The sequence below is a fragment of the Strongylocentrotus purpuratus genome, unplaced genomic scaffold (genome assembly GCF_000002235.5).
Source record: "Strongylocentrotus purpuratus isolate Spur 01 unplaced genomic scaffold, Spur_5.0 spur5_scaffold_6, whole genome shotgun sequence".
Lineage (NCBI taxonomy): Eukaryota > Metazoa > Echinodermata > Echinoidea > Camarodonta > Strongylocentrotidae > Strongylocentrotus > Strongylocentrotus purpuratus.
Window position 1 is genome coordinate 57,734,649 of NW_022145612.1, and position 19,834 is coordinate 57,754,482.

At 36.4% G+C, this 19,834-nt stretch overlaps 1 protein-coding gene across 1 annotated transcript in view; it reads right to left on the reverse strand.

Annotated features, from left to right (window-relative positions):
* LOC580222 (cadherin EGF LAG seven-pass G-type receptor 2) overlaps positions 1–19,834 on the reverse strand; it is a 64,865-nt gene that overhangs the window by 15,174 nt on the left and 29,857 nt on the right. Inside the window, exons 5-22 of the mRNA XM_031000089.1 lie at positions 15,251–15,360; positions 12,103–12,392; positions 11,331–11,494; positions 10,528–10,674; positions 9,727–9,837; positions 8,996–9,155; positions 8,243–8,502; positions 7,680–7,863; positions 6,970–7,166; positions 6,205–6,411; positions 5,488–5,674; positions 4,707–4,953; positions 4,348–4,527; positions 3,843–3,969; positions 3,308–3,511; positions 2,219–2,457; positions 1,683–1,749; positions 1,117–1,196 (exon numbers count right to left, since the gene is read on the reverse strand). Coding sequence (XP_030855949.1) covers positions 1,117–1,196; positions 1,683–1,749; positions 2,219–2,457; positions 3,308–3,511; positions 3,843–3,969; positions 4,348–4,527; positions 4,707–4,953; positions 5,488–5,674; positions 6,205–6,411; positions 6,970–7,166; positions 7,680–7,863; positions 8,243–8,502; positions 8,996–9,155; positions 9,727–9,837; positions 10,528–10,674; positions 11,331–11,494; positions 12,103–12,392; positions 15,251–15,360 — 3,161 coding nt within the window. The remainder of the gene's footprint in view (positions 1–1,116; positions 1,197–1,682; positions 1,750–2,218; positions 2,458–3,307; positions 3,512–3,842; positions 3,970–4,347; positions 4,528–4,706; positions 4,954–5,487; positions 5,675–6,204; positions 6,412–6,969; positions 7,167–7,679; positions 7,864–8,242; positions 8,503–8,995; positions 9,156–9,726; positions 9,838–10,527; positions 10,675–11,330; positions 11,495–12,102; positions 12,393–15,250; positions 15,361–19,834) is intronic.

The window sequence follows — 19,834 nt, forward strand, 5'->3', positions numbered from 1 at the left end:
TCATGAAGTATATCTTACTGCAGAGCAAACATGCTTGCAATAGAAGGAAGCTATTTATCCAGTATATTTCAATTTTGACAAAAACACATTTTCTGAATATCTTCTTCCTCAAAAGTAAAATAATAAACACAACACAAGCAGGCTAAATCTGATGACAATAATCTTGAAAGAAAATACATTTAGCACAGCTTTTATTTGAATGTTTAACTTACATCAGAGGTCTAGGAAGTGTGAGTTAGTGTGTGTGTGTTTGAAAGTGATGTAACAAGAAAAACAACAACAACAGCTTAACATACTTATAGACTTTCAACAATACAATTACTCATACCAAAACAGTTGTATTTTGGTATACAGATTCATCTAGGAAAAGTTGCAAAATGATTTAAAACTTGGTTTAAATTGGCCTTGTCATAGCTTTCCTTAATCTACGAGGCCACAATATAAAGTGTCTTAATTTAAAAAAATATAAAGAAATCTCTGATATCTTTTAAAATTAATATTTAGAACCAACACCTTTAAATAAGAAGGTGCAATCAAAATTTAACAAATATTATCTCATTATTGTTTTAGAACATTCAGAAGGAATTCAAGGTTGCAAAAACTTTAGCCCACATTCGGTAAGACCTGCCTTCGCAAAGACCTAGGAAGAATGAGCAACAGAATTATATCTTGAAAAATTCATCAGATACAGGAATTACCACTGACAAAAAAAGATGTGAAAACACCCTATACCACATCAGTGTTACAATTTGTGATAAATTCATAGCAAAGATGACCTATTAAATGACAAACAAAATATTATTGCCTTACAACCTTCACCAAAATTGGAAGACATTCTCAAAATCTTTGATTGCCATTTCTTCCAAATTCTGATTATAATTCAGAGGTTTGATAACTCACAAATATCAAATCAGCTATCGCAGCGCACAACACTAACCTTTTTAGAGGGATCTAGGATGACATTTTAAAGCTCTTTATTAGCTTACTATTTCAAATCCAAATTTTGTGGATTGTTCAAATTTTGGGGCACACCTGCACTGGGCCAGTGTATACCAAATCCCTATTTGTGTCAAGCCCCGATATTGTCATTCAGTCTGATTTGCTCCCTCGTCTTACCTCAATTTTCCAAATTCTGGGTTCTTGTTGGCTGATCTGCAGGACTCCATGATTGCTAGGAAGATTACCACCATATTCATCTGAAAATTTAGAAAAAAAGCAATAATTTATGAGGCTTTTAAACTATTTCCCTACGTAAAGTCAGCTATCAAAACAAATAATTGGCTGCCATGGTCAACAAAGTCCTACAAGGCAATGAATATAAAACATATACTTGACAAAATGTGGCTGTCAAGTGTTATCATTTCTAACTGAGTAAAAGTTTAGTAATAGCCTGTCCGAGACTTCTAACAGACAGCTTCCATGGGTCAGAACTAAAGTATGCTCCAAGTTCAATCTTCAGTGGGTTAACATCAATAGGTTTAAAATCTTGTACATTTAACAATTTTGTTTTATACATCATTATTAAGCAGCTCACCACTGGTCAGGCAAAGAAGCTATCACATTAAAATAGAGGCACTTAATCAGCAACCTTACATATTTTATCACCATAGCAACTATTTAAAAAGAAATCATCAGAGCTGTGTTCCATCCATGAAGAAGAAATGTAATAAAAAAGAACTTACTGCCACTACTGCAAGAACTGGTCCAGCAAAGCTCCAAATCAACAAGTCGTCAACAGAAAACCAACAGCTGTGTAAGAAAAAAGAGGAACATTTATAACAAGATACTTAAGAGACATCTTGAAAAGTGAGTATGAAATGACACATACAAAATTTAACATCTTGGATAAATGTTCTCAGATTTATTTGAAAATGTGTTAGGTATGGAAAAAGGACTTTAATATGACATACCGTACATGATTTATACAAACAAGGCTTAATTGCCCGAAAGGTCCAAAAACTCAACCTAAAATACAGTTAAACCCTTTTTGTCTATACATAAAGTGAATTAAGATCCATACTTGTGCAACAAAAGAAATCACAAGAGATCGTTGATCATTGTTATTTATTGCCCAACTTATATTCCTTTACAGCCTTCTTTCAAATTTACAACCATCAAACATTAGAAGGATGAAGGATCTCTCATCTCAACTCCTCACATTCTCAATTCATTATACTCCTGTGATTTTACGAAATCAATAAAATTGAATTGCACTCACAAGTGTTCATTCCTGCTGTTGACCTGGGACCCATAGTTGATGTTACTCAGAGGTACAGCCAGTCCAACGATGAGAGCTGACAGACCATAGGATAGGACATAGGAGTAGGTCATGGGACCGGTGTTGATGTCTCGGATCTCTGTCATCATGCGATAGAGATGGACACCCTCAACAAACATCCAACCAAACGCAGCGAGGAGGGCGTAGTGAAGAATGATGGCCACTGCTGTACAGGCATACTGTCATTGTTAAAGAGAATAAATGTAAAGAATCAGGCGCCAAAACCATCCCCTACACAGATTATTTTCTACTTCGGTGACTAAAATTCCATCCTCACTTTCTCCTGGACAGAAATTGGTCTATCATGAGTAACATATTGCGTTTATTGAATAGTGATTCATTCAAATAGCATCTAGTTATTCCTTGAAACGATATATCACATCAGTGGGACAAGGCAGGTAAAATATATTTTCCTCTAATATTGTTAAAACATTTGATCTTCCTCCAACTCTTACGCGTTTTGCCACAGGTTTCTATTAAGAACAAGAAAATCTAAATTCACACCAATGTTCCTTGTTCAACTGATCTACTTGAGAAATTAAAATGAGTGAAATTGACACTGAATTGTCTTTGGTTACTATTACTTCAATATTTGTCAACAAAACATCATTACTGTCTCGGACGCAGTGATGGGGGTATTAGTATATTTGTAAAGCGCTTAGAGACATTTGTATTAAGTGCTATATAAAATTAAATATTATTATTTATTTATTATTATTTCTCATATTGGATGAATCCTCCTATATAGTTTCCATGAAACTCAAAACAGCATATTAAAATTCTCTTATTTTGTCAGTTGAGAACATGAAGGGGCTAACTTCGTATTAGAGTATATGAGCTAATGCCCTTCTGTCTCTGAGCACATGAATGACAATATAACATCCTAGCAACACTAAGAAGACTGACACCAGACCAACTACAGACCACAAAAGATGACTTTATCCCTGAATGGCTATAGAAATGGTCTGTTAGGTAATCTGGCTGACGCATAACATCTCTTAAAAAAATGTGGTTTGAATGGTGACTTACATTGTTCTCTGTACTGATGCCTACACCGAAGGTGACCTCAGCTGCGATGAGGACGAAGCAGAGGTTGATATGGATGCTGTTCAGGTTGGTGTGGAGGTTGGACACACCCAGGAGAGTCAGGAAGGTGATGAGGAGACACAAGATGGCAATACCCACACCTATATAGACAGCTATGGACAGAGTGATCATCACTTCCTCCACATACTGCATTGGGAGAAATATGACCAAAGAGATTGCATCTATTACAGTTGTTCTAAAGATGACCATGATAGACGCTGCTTTGTCCAGAAGAAAACAAAATCAAGAGGCCAAATCAACAAAATTTAAATAATTGCTGGCTTTTTCAACTATGTATGTTTCAAATGTCCAATGTACCTATTTCTCTACATGCATAACAATCTTCTGCAAAGGATTGATAAAACCTGTTAAATTCTGAACGTATTTAGTCAATATTGATCTCCACACTCTAATATTTGTTTTCCTACCATTGTGCTTTCCAGAATAAATTGGGCCAAATGACCAACCGATGACTTACCATGTAAGGTGCATTGTCCATGATGACTGCTATGTTAGTGAGATGAGAACAGGAGCAGTTGATGTGAGTTCTGTTATAACCACTCAGCTCACAGCCATACGTGGACCATCCACCGGTACCATTATTGCTAGAAATTGGAAGAAAACAAACAGTATGTAACAAAAAATGTCTCTGTGTCCTCTGCGAATATTTTGTCTTACAGAGCTGGTTAAAGGCAGACTGTGCTTTTGTAACTTATTCCTTCTAGGAAAGGCTGGTCATTATGGTCTCTTACAGCTAGTTTTAGACCTATCTGATCCGTTATGGATACAAGTACTAACTATTTAGAATGAAAGATAGCCACAGGAAGTATTTCTGTTGTCAATTTGTCTAATGAAGGCCTATACAGGATCAGCATATCATAATTTTAAAAAGAAATGTACAACCTTGCATATTACACTCTACATTACAGCATTCACAGACAATCATCGTTGTAGATGAAATGAAAAAAGGCACAATTACTCACAATTCAAAGTCCCAATAGACACACTGTGGTCCACTCCTGTTGACTGCATCTATAGACTGGAACTCTACGATGACTGGAGTAAGAAGAGGGTCAGGAAGGGTACCATTGGCCAGCTCATCATAGATGGAGAAGGATACCACTGGTGAGTCAATGATCTGACCAACATCGTTGGTAGGTTTCCTGGTGTTGTGATAAAAGAGAATAGGTCAGTTGACATACATATTCTCAAATTCTTTAATTAGAGGGGATTGACTAGAGAGATATGGCCAAGACTTCAGAACAAGAAGTGAGTTCAAAATTTGATATTAATTCTCAAATTAAGAGAGGGGTTGTATGTGTGACAACGCTCAGAAACTCACCTGACATTGTCCTTGGTGCTGTTTGGGAGAAGATTCTGCAAGGTGGAGTAGAGGATGAAGGCTGTCACGGCAACGTTACTGGTGACGGAGATCTGGTTGGGGTCATCAATCTCTGTCCGTGGCTTGACCAGGTCACCGGGGATGTGGACTTGAGAGTTGTCTTCAAGAGAAAGAAGGGTCTCCATCTCGTACTCAGGGACGGCCCTCATGGAGAAGTTATCTCTCAGGATGATGTCATGGTGCATGACTGGGGAGAAAAGACAAAATAGATAATGAAATATGCTTCTCCTAAATGAATCACATCCGTAGCGCTTTCACATTTTACTCACTCAGATTTGTACAATTTTGTTCTTCTTCTCTATATCTTTATTCATCTTGTTCTGTAAATGTCATCATCCCTGGTGCACCTCTCTTTCTCTCCTTCTTTTTCTCTCTCCAAAATCATTCACACTGCTCTGCCTTTTGTGCTCTTTCTCTCGGTCTCACCACTGCATAACATCCATCTCTCATTTTGATACAGGCTGAAGTATTGCCTACCAAAAAGCTATGTTTCAAAGCAATCTTATCATTTCATATATATCTAATGACTTGAGATTTACATGGCAAAGATTTTATATAAAATAAACATTTTTACAGCATAAGCAAATAATTTAGGAGAAAGCATCACTGAGAAAACTGTAGGAGAACTTAATCATCACACATTACTGTACTAAAAGCACACCTTCAATAAAAACATTTCAAATTCTTCTCAGACATATTTTCTCATGAATAAAGTACTTACTGATATTAGGGGTGATGATGGAGAACTCTGGGGTGTAGGAGAATGAGTTTGTGAATTTAGCGATGTTGAGAGCAAATTTCTCCATGTCCTCCATGATCTCAGCCGTCCCTCTTGAGGTCTGCTGAATCATCTCCCAATGAATCCGGTTTTGAGGCTCAAACAGGCGACTCACTGTCTCAACAATGTTCTGTCAACGAAGGAAAATTATATGAAATGTGATTTGAGTTAGGAACAAAACAACACATGAAACTTCAGGGGATTGTAAACAAAGGGTGGTTTCACATGAATCAACATTTTTAAAGGATTTATTGTAAAGGTTTGTGCTAACATGTAATTCTTTAGGAGAATTGAGGAATATACATAAGATATTGTCAATTTGTCATGAATTGCTATCTACATTTATTTCAATTTTATTTAATAGAAACATGAACCTTATCATACCAAACTGTATAATATGTAGGAAAATGTTTTCATGTGAGCTATATATATATTATAAATAATTTTTTGGCAAAATACACCTAAGACTGAATTAATCATAATATTTTCAACAGAACATTTGACATTTCTAAATAGGTAATTCTGAGTTTTAGAATCATAGCTATAAAATGTGTACTATCATCAGTCAGATGATAGTTTAATAACATAGAACAGGATGTGAAAGAAACTTTCTTTTTAGGAAATATGGTACGATAGTTCATATACTTGTTGTTTTCCTACCTTTGTGAAGGACTTCATGATGGTGGCAGTCACGTTCAGTCCCACTTGTTTACTTTCATGTCTAAGGAGGTAGCCTAAGACCTGGTAAGCAATGTTGATATCGTTCCCATGGAAGAGATCTGTTTCGTTCGTGGCTTCCTGAAGTTGCATGGCGATGTTAAAGGATACCTCTGGGTATAGTTTCTGACCATTCTGCAGAGTTTGCAGCTGTGAGTAGGAAGAAAGAATTAAAATTTGGTTACAGAATATTGTTATAAATTAGTATTTCTGTGACCATAGATTCTTCAGTACAATGTATTTCATATGTATGCTCTATCCTCAGCTTTTCAGATAAATTTTTCACTACTGTCCAATTTTTAAAAGACCTTGACTGTAAACATGTCCTTTACTACAAGAAATAACACTACATTAATCATTATCTTATATGCTTATATATATATATATATATATATATATATATATATATATATATATATATATATATATATATATGTTGAAATTAGCATTAAAAAAAAAAAACATGACGAAGCAATTTTCTGCTGATAGATAGAAAGGCATTAACTCTGTGTTAAATGACATGAGACAACACCCTTCCAGCTCTGAACAAACAGTGTGAAAAGTTTTTATTGATGCAGCTGCTGCGGATGTCTTCTTAAATAGCATCAGTATCCACTTGTGATAAGCGGTCATGGCACTTCTTCTATTGTCAACGTTCTCAGTCAGTGTGTCCATTCAGAAAGACCCCAGAAAGACTGTAGTCCTTACTATATTCTGCAGTCGGAGGAAATTGTCTGAGGTACAGTTGAAGAGGCTGGGTGTCTGCCAGTTCGTCTCTATATCGCAGTAACGGGTGGCAAAGCCGTAGCTCTCTCCAGGACAGTCCAAGGTAGCCGTCTTTCCAAACTTGGTTCTTGGCCACCACAGAGCCTCGGCAAACCGCTTGGGACATGAGTCATACACCACTGGAATGTAGAGGAAGAAAAACAGCAATATTAATAATGAAATCTATCATTTTAAAAGGGAAGTTAAATGTAATATTGCGACTTAAAACCTTCCGACTCCTACATCCTTTCAATCTCTCTAAGCTAAATACAGGAGAAAAAAATTCTATAGGCAAAAGGTTAATGAACAAAAAGATAATTCTAGTATAATTCAATGCATTACAACACCCCATTCACATAAAAACTGGCTGGGCTTGTGACTATTAGGGGCCCAATGCAAGAGCGCCCCAAACTTTAAATTTGACACCCCCCCCCCCCCCATTTAAAAACATAACCAGTGCCACAATGCATACACAGACCCTAAACATGTCTATATGGACCCCCTGTAACAACATAAAGTGTGGAGCCTTTCAATAGGTTTCAAATTACTAGACCTAGAATCGAGGGTCAATCGTTACATAAAACATTTATCCAGACATCATGAAATATGTCATTTATTGGGATATTTCTGTAAAATTCTGTGATGAACCTTACCTTCACAACCCCTGAGAGTGACCTCAGCATGTGGGTCAACACACTCATCACATCGTCTACCGATGGCACCCCTCTTACAGGTACAAGCCCCGGTCTCCTGGTTACAATCCTGGCCTAGGGAGCCTATCTCATAGCAGTTACAAGGATAGCAGGTATCGCTATCAGATGGTCGGTACGAGTGCTCCTAAAAGAGTATAAAATATGTGACAATTAATTTAAGATAATTTTTTGTGATAATTTCAACTTTATTTCTGTATTTCTGTCAACTCTTACATTCTCTTCTTCTCTTTCTTACTTTACATCTTATATTCTCTCTATATTTTTACTTTCTATTTTTCCCTCTTTCCCCTCACCTTCATCTTCCTCCACTCTCTGTCTTTCTCCCACTCTCCTATTCTGTAATGACTCGTTATTTGTCACCTTTTGTCCATATTTTTTCCTATTTCCTAGCCACTTCTTATTCTTCCCCTTACTAAACCAGAATGACATACATAACAACCTCCATTCTCTCTAACAATAGCATATTCCACCGTCCCATTCATTAAAAACGGACACCAACTCACCGCACAGTAGCACTCGCTGGTTGTCTTGTTACAGGCAGACTCAAAGCCCATCTCCTCGTCACACTCACAAGGGCCACAGATCTGGTGACCCCACCAGTCGTCCGCACACTCGTTGATGATGTTCTCACAGTGGTCTCCATAGTAGAGGTCAGAACAGGAACAGGTGTAGCCGAATTCAGAGGACGGGTCGAGTGTGCAAGAGGAGCCGTGCTCACAGACGCGCAGGTCGCAGGCCGATACACAGTCGGGTCCAACGTAACCTGATGAACCATAAATTGATTAATGATAAACTACATGTACATTCTTTCTACGGGCAATGACGAACTTTGAAGAAAGTTCTTTACAAAAGTGGCGGTCTCAGAGGTGATACTTCAAGTTCTTTGGTAATGCAGCAACCCTTTGTTTGCTATAATGTCTTTGGAAGAACGGTTTAACTGAAAGCTTTCACATCTATTAAAGCTATTGTTTGACACTTATATTCAAACAATATGTAGCATAGAAAATGTTTTGTCACAGAGACATGGCATTCTGTACAATCTTATTTCCTACTTATTCCCTAGCTGCAATTTTAACCTGTAAATCATGATAATTTCATATGTAAATTTCAGTATTTTCGTTTTTCAATCAAATAGAACCACAGTTTAATAAATAACGATGGTCAATGATAAAATGAACATTCAATGTTAATCAGCTCTTAGGTAGGAAATCAAATACATTATTCACAAATAGAAGTAATTAGACTAGAAAATTTACCTTTATTACACTGGCATTCATTCGCATCCCATAGATCCACACAAACACTATGGATTGGACACTTGGCAGTCTCACATGCTCTAGGGACGTTACATCCCTCCTCAATGTTTACACCTTCCACAGTAGATGGGTCCAGGGGCCTTTCACCGATAGACATACCCTGTTATCACAAAATATATAATATCATTCAATTTTTATTCATTCTGTGGTTTTGGGGTCATCATGCATAATATAATCCAGTTTTCCATCATTCTAAGAAATTTTGAATATTATATATTAATAAATAAATAAATCATATGTATTATTATTATTATTATTTAAAAAAAATTAATTTTCTTTCATTTGAACACGTTTGGATTATTGAATACAAATATAATTTAATTTCCCTTCATGCTAGGAAGTGTTGCAGGGAGTTTTATAACATATAACATAATTAAAATTATCTTCATTTTAATTTGGGGATTACTACAAATATTACCAAATACAAATCACTATTGATCAATACCGTATAGTGCTTTGGTAAGAAAACTAAAGAATATCCATTTTTGCCATTTTTTTTCTGAGCAGTTTGGATCAGAAAGATATAATACCATTCAACTTTGCTTTGGATTAGGATACGTATGCTTTGGGGTCCTCATAACATTTGGCATTTAACAATTACAGTAACAGCTACAGTAAATGTAAAGTAGATGATTTATAAAACAACATATTCATTTCCAGTGTGTAATTACCTGCATGCATCCTGTGAAAGCATTGTACATGCCATTATCAGTCAGCCTCCCGCCTAGATCCACTCTCTCTACTGTCTTTCCATTGATGGCATCAGTCGCACGCACAGACGTCTGGAAACAGAGGCAATATCATTATGGTACCATGTTATTCTGTTTATGTTACAGGAGGACTGATGCTAGCGATTGCTAACACATGTTGTATTTTCATACCCGACTAACAAATCTCTTGCCTTGATGCAATGGATTGATTTGTGATGGCTCTTTGGATAAAATATGGTCTGTGTAAAGTGCAAGCTAACTATACACCCTTTGATGACACTCCCATATCCACTGATGACTTTTAAAATTTCTTCTTAACCTTTATCATCACACAATACACAAGGACTTGGAAATGGAATTGAAGTTGATCTATTGTTGATACTGTGATTAATTTGAAACAAAACATCATCTGTACTTTAATATCAGCTCTGTCTTAACATTGAATAGCATTAACAATGAAAGGCAATTAACATAACAGTGAATAAGTGAAGGTGTATGGCCTATGGACTTTGTTTTTTGTTACCAATTCACTTCCTCAACATTGCTTCTTAATGCGAATTCAGCTTCAGTCATGTACTATCCAAAAGTAATTTGTGACATTCTACCTCTTTTGTTGGGAATTTACAGGTGGTAATTCATGGGAAATATTTTTTTTCAAATTCTAAATTACAAATGCTAAACAAAACACAATATCAACAAATCTTTTGTTAGTCATTCACTTGATTTACAGAAAAATAATATCTATTCTTTACTGTCACTTACTTTGTATTTGTCAAAGTCTGAGGAGAGCTTGATTTTATCATTCTTCCATTCTGCTTTGATGTCATGCCACTCTCGGTCATTGAATGTGACCTGGTCAAGCTGGACATCCACTGAACTGGTCACATAGTGAAGATGGCCTTCAACAAGCTGGATAGAAGGAAGAAAATACCATTGAAATAATATACATGGAGGCAGAGAGTGCTTTAGCTCTAGAAAGCTGATAAAGAGCTCTGGTTTAAAAAAATATAACAACTGGTGATTATCCTACTTTTGATCCTTTTCAGGAGTTTGGTTACAAATGTGTTTGAGATTAGGATAGGGTTAGGGTTACGCTTACAGTTACGCATAGTGTTTGGTCCAGAATTGAAGTTTTGGATTCAGTTAGTTTTAGAAATTGACTGGACAAAACTTAGTCACCACAGCATTCATGATTTTGTATGAATATCCCTGTATTATCTATTTACTGATGGTTGTCAAACAATCTACATCATATTCTAAAATTTCGATTGGAGGGTAGAAAATTTCATAGATATTTTCATTTTCATTACAAAAAGCACTATATAAACACTTTTCAGACCACTGACGCCAATGGCTTTCAATATGGCAGCTGAAATGAATAAATTAGATTTGCTTAGAATGGCCCTTTATACAATTACATAAAGATGATTTACGAGTATGTTATAGACAGTAGAACACATAGCTAGATCCCCTCTCACCTCATATCTCACAGATACACATTACTTAAGAAACACAAGTACATATCTCTCGTAACATTTCTCCCTCTGCAGAACATACAAACATACCTCGATGCGAATGTTGATGTTGTTTGACAGTTGGATAAACATGAGGACGCCATTGGGCTGGCCGGTGCGAAACACGACCCGATTGGTCCAGGGCAGGCTGACGGTATGCGTAAGATCAAATCTCATGTAGCTCTCACCGATGAAGCGAATGGGGGTGGACAAGGCTGTAAGAATTCAGAAGATGAAACTCTTTGACATTCAATTCTTGATTTACTGATGTTATATATTCAAGGCAAAGTGTTTCACTTGGCAAGTACATAGTCAATTCTGAAATAAATATTACCAAATTTGTTAGAATGAAGAAATTCTAGCATAAAGTGATGTTAATGATTGAAATTTATAGGGTTCAAATGACACTTGTGCTGATAAATTTCAATTCATCTATAATTTGTTTTTATTTGTACAGGGCATGCTTGTAAAAAGTGTTATACAATATGTTTGTTCTCGCAACCTTCATGGAAAGCCCCGCATATAACCTTTGTAAACATAGTTAAAATTTACTGTTACTTTGTATATTTTGATTTTTATATTGCGAAATAAAATTGAATTGAATAAAGATTGGATGGAATTTTTTTCGAAACATTGAAATTATGTCTAACTAGGACTTATGATGAGCTTTTTGCATAACCTACAGTTTGACTTCATGTCTCCACGAAGTGTAGTTGAATCTTCTCCTCAAACGCAATAATTTTTCTATAGACACAACCGGACAATATAAAGATCTACAAATGATAATTCTACACTATGCAAAAGTGGATGTATGGGACCATACCTTCCTGGCAATTGACTCCTCCACTGCCACTGGAGCAATGGCAATGGTAGCGATCCCAACCGTTCTCACAGGACCCTCCAGTATGACACGGGTCGCTCTCGCAGAAGTTGGCCTTGTGAGGGCAGCCTGGCTCCGTGTTGTAGTCCTCCACATTGGTGGCAAGATCCAGGAGCTCGTTGTTGATGTAGATGTCACGTAGGCAGCCGTCAAAGTCAGTGTTCTCCACAGGGAACTCACTGGGAAGCTCTGGGAGACCGCCGATGATGAAGGGTCCATTGAGGTCCAGGAATCTGCAGGGAGATACAGAAAGTTAAAATCATTAGTTTACAAAAAAAAAAATTCTTTTGTTGAGGATAAAGAAGCTGAAATGGCACATATGAATGCATGAATTCCTTTATAGTTTTATTTAATCTTCCTAACAATGAGCTAACCTATCATACAAATGACCCATTGTTACATCCATTTTCAAATTTGATTTCTTATTTAATATTCAACTGATCATCAAGTAGCATTACAAAGCACAGCATTAGTGTGGCAGAAGGCTCTATATATGGAGGAGTTGTTTGCACTGGTGTTCCTACTTGTAAACAATGCACTTACCCTTTATCTAATTACTAATATTATAATCTTCTGATCTTCAAGAAAGACGACAAGATGCAAATCTATATTTGTACTCGGTCATGAATTCTTATGTTATCTTAAATTGAAAAAATTAATGCTGAAACTAAAGTGTAATTAGAAACCAGAACATGATAGTTTCCACTCATTTGGGACCAATTAGTCATTTGTATACCTCACATGATTCTTTTTCCTCCAAAGAGCAAAGCTGCTGAAGCTTTCTCTCTCCTTTTGTTTTGATGTACCTTCCTAACATTCTAGCCCGGAGGCATTCTGAAAATTCAATACCCTCCATGTTTCTACAAATCAACACCCGCGGCAGAATTTTTCATCAGCGCTAGTTATTTGAAACAAGATACTACAAATTTGCAGCCCATTTAGTTCACCTTCCCAGTCTATCCTCTTCCATGTCTTTCATACAGGCACAAGCAATGTCTAGCATCTTCCTCTAGTATTCACTGTCTCCGTATGTCTCTCCATTTTTCTCCCTCTACCCCCATTTCTTTTTTTTTCTCCCCCCCCCCCCCCCCACCCTTCTCTCTCTCTCTCTTTGCCCCTCTCTCCTCATTATCTTTATTCTTTACACAAGTTCTCTTCCCTATCTACATTCTCTACTGTCTATCGTCTATACCTATTCTTATCCTAACCTACACAATTCCATAATTCCCTTCCCCCTTCATATCTCATTCACAATTTAGTCATTTTTTTTTATGAAGCAGCCAGATTTATTAATACCAATTTATTTCTCATTTATGAATATCTTATTGTACTATATCAATGATGGACAAAATCTTCAGTTTATACAATTGTATTCCCAATTTTTTTTCTATCCCCGTAAAACTCTCACTGTGGATTTTTCATAATTTCTATCACATTCTAAATCCATCCCCACTCAAGTTTTCTTCTATATTTCTATATACATTACACTAATTAATGAAGCTTTTAAAATTCTGCCCACACCATCAATTACATTTTCCTTGAGAACTTCCCACAAACCTCCTCCCTTTCACCTTCTGTTCATCTCTATCTCTCCTTTCATTCATCATACATCTCTACATTAACTATTACTCCATCTCTCTTTCTCACTCTCGTTTTGCTTTCTCTACATGTATTTCTGTTCTGTCAGTTTATCTAATGTATGTTTATTTCTCTCTATTTCATTTGTTTTCCCTCTCTCTCCCCCTCTCTCTCTTCCTTCCTCCCTCTCCCCCTTGGCCATGCCTACTCCCAGTACTATGCGGCATAGCATTCCTATACTTTGATGTACAAAATGGGGAGGCACCCCTCAGAATATGAGATGAAAAATGAGACAGCCAGAGCGAAGAAATCAATCATCTTTCTAATATTTGGCCGCAGACAGTTGGGAGTGCTTGCGCCCGACTGGGGCTTCATCCTATCCTGTCAATGCCTCAGCAGCAAGGCAGGAGGATTGAAATGGCCCTTTCAGACTGGAGGAAATTACACAAAACTTGTGTCAGAAAGGAATCAGTATTTATAGCAAAAGGAGTGTACAGATAAGATTTGAAACATTGTATAAAGAAACAATTATTTATATAGCAAAAGGGGATGTAAAGACAAGATTAGAAAGATGTATAAAGAAACCATTATGTAGAGCTTAGTTGACATGACAGCTGGCCAATCATCAGTGAGCGCTTAGGATAAGCCCCGCCCAGTTATATGGTTTTTAGTACACACTACTTTCAGACTAGAATAGAACCCCAATTCTGTAATGAGTTTTATTCAAAACAATGCTCACACTTGTGTTTTGCTATACGACATTTCATTTAGAAACAAAGATAAGAAAGACAAGAAACAAAGATATTGTTGATCAACTCGCTATACGACTTTACAATGAATTTGGGTAGTGTGAATGGGGGATAAGCGTGTATTTGGATACTGGATTCTCACAGAAGTTTTAACAAATGTTGCTCAAGTGTCTTTTATCCCAGGGATTTGAGGATGAGGCTGTTGGACAGTCTGAAATGTCCTTGAACAAATAATGCCCCTGAAATAGTAGCACTTTATGAGACTTACGTGTCCAAATCTTTGACGGCACTAATGGCATGTATACAGTTACATGCAAACTTTCCATTAACATGTAGACAGGCCTGTTTTTACACCAGAATGTATGATTGAGTCATGTTATTTTGTAATAAGCACTTTTTCTACTGAACATAGAAAGAAAATCTGAACAAACAAGGCTCCTGCAAACATTTCAGTGATGGACTTCATACAAGGTTGGTCAAATAGTAAATAAAGGGATACTTGTGTGTTGAGAGCTTTCAGGATATTGAAAAATAAAATGATGTTGACTTAATCTTGCTGAAAATAAAAAGAACTAAACACAGAAATGGGTATGTGGGGCTACACACACAAGACATGCAAGTTTGGTCCAAATTTTTCAGCTGTGTTTCATCATAGAAAGACAGCTCAATTCTTATTTTTCATCTTTGAATACCATATTCAGCTTTCTCTTTGACATATCCATCTTTCCATCATTCTGTTGAGACATACATCCAACAATTCTCACCTGAGTTCTCCAAGGAACTGTGTTTCTGCAGCGCAAGTAAAGTCATCAAACTGGTGGCCATTGTCAAGGGCTACAGCTGGGTCACAATCATCCAGAATAATCCTTGCAGTCTGGAATAAACAAACACACACATTGATAGAAATTAAAACATAATCATGGAAAACTAGAGCACCCATTACATATTGATTTCAAGTGTATTTACAATTAGAGTCAAAATGTACAAGTTCTCAATTGATTGCAATGTATAAACTACTAATTTGAAATATCATGGTTTGTTTCTACAATACTATACACAAACTTTCCATCGGCACTTTGGTTGGGAAAGAAAATCATAACAATACACATACATCTCTTGAATACAGAAGATGTATTTCATGTGGTATTATTATCATGGACTTAAATAAAACCTGACTAAATCAAAAACAACTTTAGACAGGATAGTTAAAGGTAAAGACCAGTATTGGAACGCCCCAATTTCAAAAAATGAAATAGAAGCTCTCATAACCAATCATGTAAAAGAATATGTTTTGAATAATACATGATGATAACAAATTTGCCGGGGAAACCGCCTACTAATTCATGTATTTGGTAAATTTGTTTCTCTCATGGTTTGTGAGAGATATAGGGTAGTCCCATATACATCTTTCTGTGTATAGTGCTTATAAATTTACAAAGAATGGGCCAAATTTCTTATCATTTTGATGATTCCAGAACCTTGCAGATGCTAGATGCTAGATGATCAACCTTTCCTGATCGATTCCACAACGTTTCTTTCACAGTGCAATCGCTTGACCATAACTGGTCTTTACCTTTAAGCTTACCGTTAACACTTTTTGTGTGGCAAAAAATAATATTTTTTTACATCTTATATATACGAGTGTGAATATCTGCATTATACAAATAACTTGTGTATTCTGTTAAAAAAATGATATCCTTCAGTGCTTCATGTTGGATTCAGTTTGTAATGAATAATCCAACGATTAAATATATCATTTAAATTCAGAGGCAGCTTTATTTACAGCATAATCATTCAATCTAAATGCAAAATCCACCCCATTGAATCTCTCACTAATGTTGTTATTCTTTTTCACCTCAATCCATTTTCATTATTCATAACAAGGGAGTTTCCCTAAGGGAGATGTCCCCAGAATCCTATAAAATATTAATAGCCCCCAAACAAGATGGTGTTAGCTGTTACGACCCTTCACGACCCTCACCAAACCCTGCTATGCATCAAGTATGAATTTTATATTAAACCCAGGACTGTTACTGCATCACTCTATGAATATTTCATGTTATGTCATTTACCATTAGAAGATGTCTCTTCAATGTGTTTCATTCTCCATCTATCATACACATACAGTTTTCTGTTTTACTCATTATGACTTGGTAAATTAGAGACGTTAAGAACTCTCCATTTGGCAATAATTAGCACTTAAATCAATGTCATCAATTATAATTTCAAGCATACTGTAATTCACTGCTCCCTTACTCATTTCAGACTGATATAATCAAATACTCTTGAGGAAAAACAGCACATCCAGGACTCCAGGGTAGATTTTATTCCACAGTATACACATATAGATATCTTAATGAGACTTACATTCCAATTGCTATTTAATGTAGCCAATATTACAAAGGTTTTCTGTTACTATTTTATAAAGTAAATCTTCACAATCATGAACCCGACGGTCCTGTATCTGTCAGCCATTATACTTTGACCTCTTTTTCATTTTGATTCCAAACTTTCAAATGGTTCTATATATTCCATAATTATCTCTAAAAATTGACTATCAAGAAAATTTCACATGTTCCAAGTAACACACGAATACAATACAACTTTGAAATTATGCTCTTTCTTCAGCATAGGTCTTGCTATCGTTATTATCTGTGTACAAAGAGATAGGTTGGTTACACATGGCTGAATGTCAATATTAACTTCAAATAGAGAAAGAGGAAGATTTCTAATTGCACTACTACCTCACCACTAATGGCAAACTGAATGCATTGTAATTGTTACTGCACACATGACCCATACATATATGTCAGCTACACTGGAATACTGGCAAGTGGGAAGTTGGCGCCATGTTACAAAATCCTGCTTCAATAAAACTCCTCTGTAAAAATAGGACAGAAACTCTCGAAAATGCAATAAATCAGACCATGTTCTAGATTCGGAATTAAATTTATTGTGCATTTCTCGAGGATCAAAGTAATGTAGGCTATTTAATTGCTGTCAGACACGAATATGTCACTGTGGCAGGTAGTTATTAAGCCATAAATAGGTGAAAAAGGGGCTATTAATCCAAACTTGTCCTCCACCTCAATTATAACTGAGCAGCCCGCATCGCATGAAATGGGTGAAAAAGCAAAATGCTGGCGGCCAATTTTTCCAGACCTCTTTCATCCTCTTCCTCTGTTTATTCCTTCCACTGCAATACACAATACCACATTCATCATAGTTTGTCAGTGCTATTAGCGCGTATTCCATGGAAATTCCCCCAACAATATGCAAACATCTGAATCAGGAAAAAAATGGGGAGAAAAGAACTGTCGGCAACCTACAAATGAAAAGAATTGCCGCCGCCATTCGCCCTCACCTCCGGGTGAAAATTTTATCCAATCTTTCTCCTTTTTTCCCCCCGATTCATGCACTGCTCAAATGGCTTTGAGTTAGTAGAAGCAACCAAGCAGGCGCGAATGCGTTTTGGACTACGCTCTGGTGGAGCTGAATTGAAATTAAATCATCAGAGTATGTTTAATAATCTAATCTTATAGAGCATTTCATCAAAATGAAATCCTTTTTCGCTGGATCTGTTTTCCAGTTAATGGTGAGAGAAAAGACAGACATTGAGAGGGTTTGTTAATATTCATAGTCTACTGATTAAGCACTCGAGATTGAGGGTATTCTTTTCATTACAAGAAAGGCCTGGATATCTTGACAATGAAATGAAAATTATGTATAAAACAAATACTTTAAGAGTATGATAGAAATGTATTACATTTGTTTAAAGTAAAAGATAAAGGCCCATGGTAGAGACCCCCCCCCCCAAAAAAAAGATTTCATTCGAAACTTTCTTATTATTTTGAACTGTATATAACAGGAGAGATGCGTACACACAGCAAACACTTTCATTTTCACTTTATTGAAAAGGGAGAAAAACATAATTTGGAGTAAATATCTTATTCCAAACAATAGCCAAGCAGGCTTATAATCAATTTCTAATATAGTCACACATTGCTTTGGCAATGCAAACATGAGAACCTTGATTAATGTTTACAGTGGTTAATCACACTAGTTTTGACCTTAAAAGACAGGCATGGTAGATCATGCATGAAAAATATCATTTCTGTTGAAAGAACCATTCATTGTTAAATTTGTATTGTCTAGTTCCTATTTCATTTGCTTTTCATCACCTCTGCATTTATATTTTTGCCTTGAATAAAGCAAGTTGTCGGTGATTAACACTGTTGAATGATTGTGGTAAAATGCACCCCATTGTACAGTGTTCAAATATCAACGGCTGACTATTGAGAAACGGTGCATATCCTACTCATTAAACACCTTCATTCAAGATGAAGTAGGATAATATACCATGAATCTATTTATCAGTCTACATCAATGAATTTGATATTTGCCCTCACATTGAATCAGCGATTCATAAAACGGATCGTTGCCTTTCCTACAATGTTTCTTTCAGTACAACAGGCACTCGATCTTGCACCAATTGCAAATGTTGAGCATTATCCATGCCACAGTACGCCTTCATCTGTATACACTGTATGTGTCAAGCCTTCCCTTCTCCAAATCTAGGTTCAAGTTCTATTTGCACATAAGTTTGGATAATGATATTTTCATCATTCAAGACTGTTTGGAAGGCCCTTGCCCCCGTTCCACATCTCAAATCCCTCCTCCCAGTGCTGCTTATTTTCTTCTTCATCTCTTCAAAAAGAAAACAAAATCAAAATTTCAAACTTCTCATGACCGAGTAGAGAGCTTGCGCAAACACGGGAGACAAAGAGCTGGGCTGGTGAAGTGGTGTGGGTTTACGCCCGTCGGGTGCGTGGATGCGGGGTGGAAGGAGGTCGGAGAATGCTTAGCGCTATTAATGGGTTTGGTGGGGAGGATGGAGTATCGATGGTGTTGGTGTAAATGAATGGTTAATGGATGGAGAAAGCGTTAGGTCTGAAAGAGAAATTAGAGTCAAGGATAGTGTCTTCAGAAAAGAGTTTCATTTTCCTTGATCATAAGATTCATGAGATAATACAAAAGGAAAATAAATACAATAAAAGCTAGATGTTTTCAATAAATTCAGGTATTTTTCATAATGAGGAAACATTATGGCTAAAAGTAATGTATTGCTTCAAATTAGAAAAAAATGAATAATTAATATAATGTCATCAACGGCAATTTGTGTACACTGTACATACTCTTTAGAAGTGGCTGTTGATTGCAAGTCTAAAAAGCTTGGCTAGCTGACTCATCGATCACCACCATCATCACCATCATCATCTACAAAACGATGATGCATTTGAGCATAATTCCCAGGTAGCCGTCCCCAGCCGCTTTCAAGCTGCTCTACC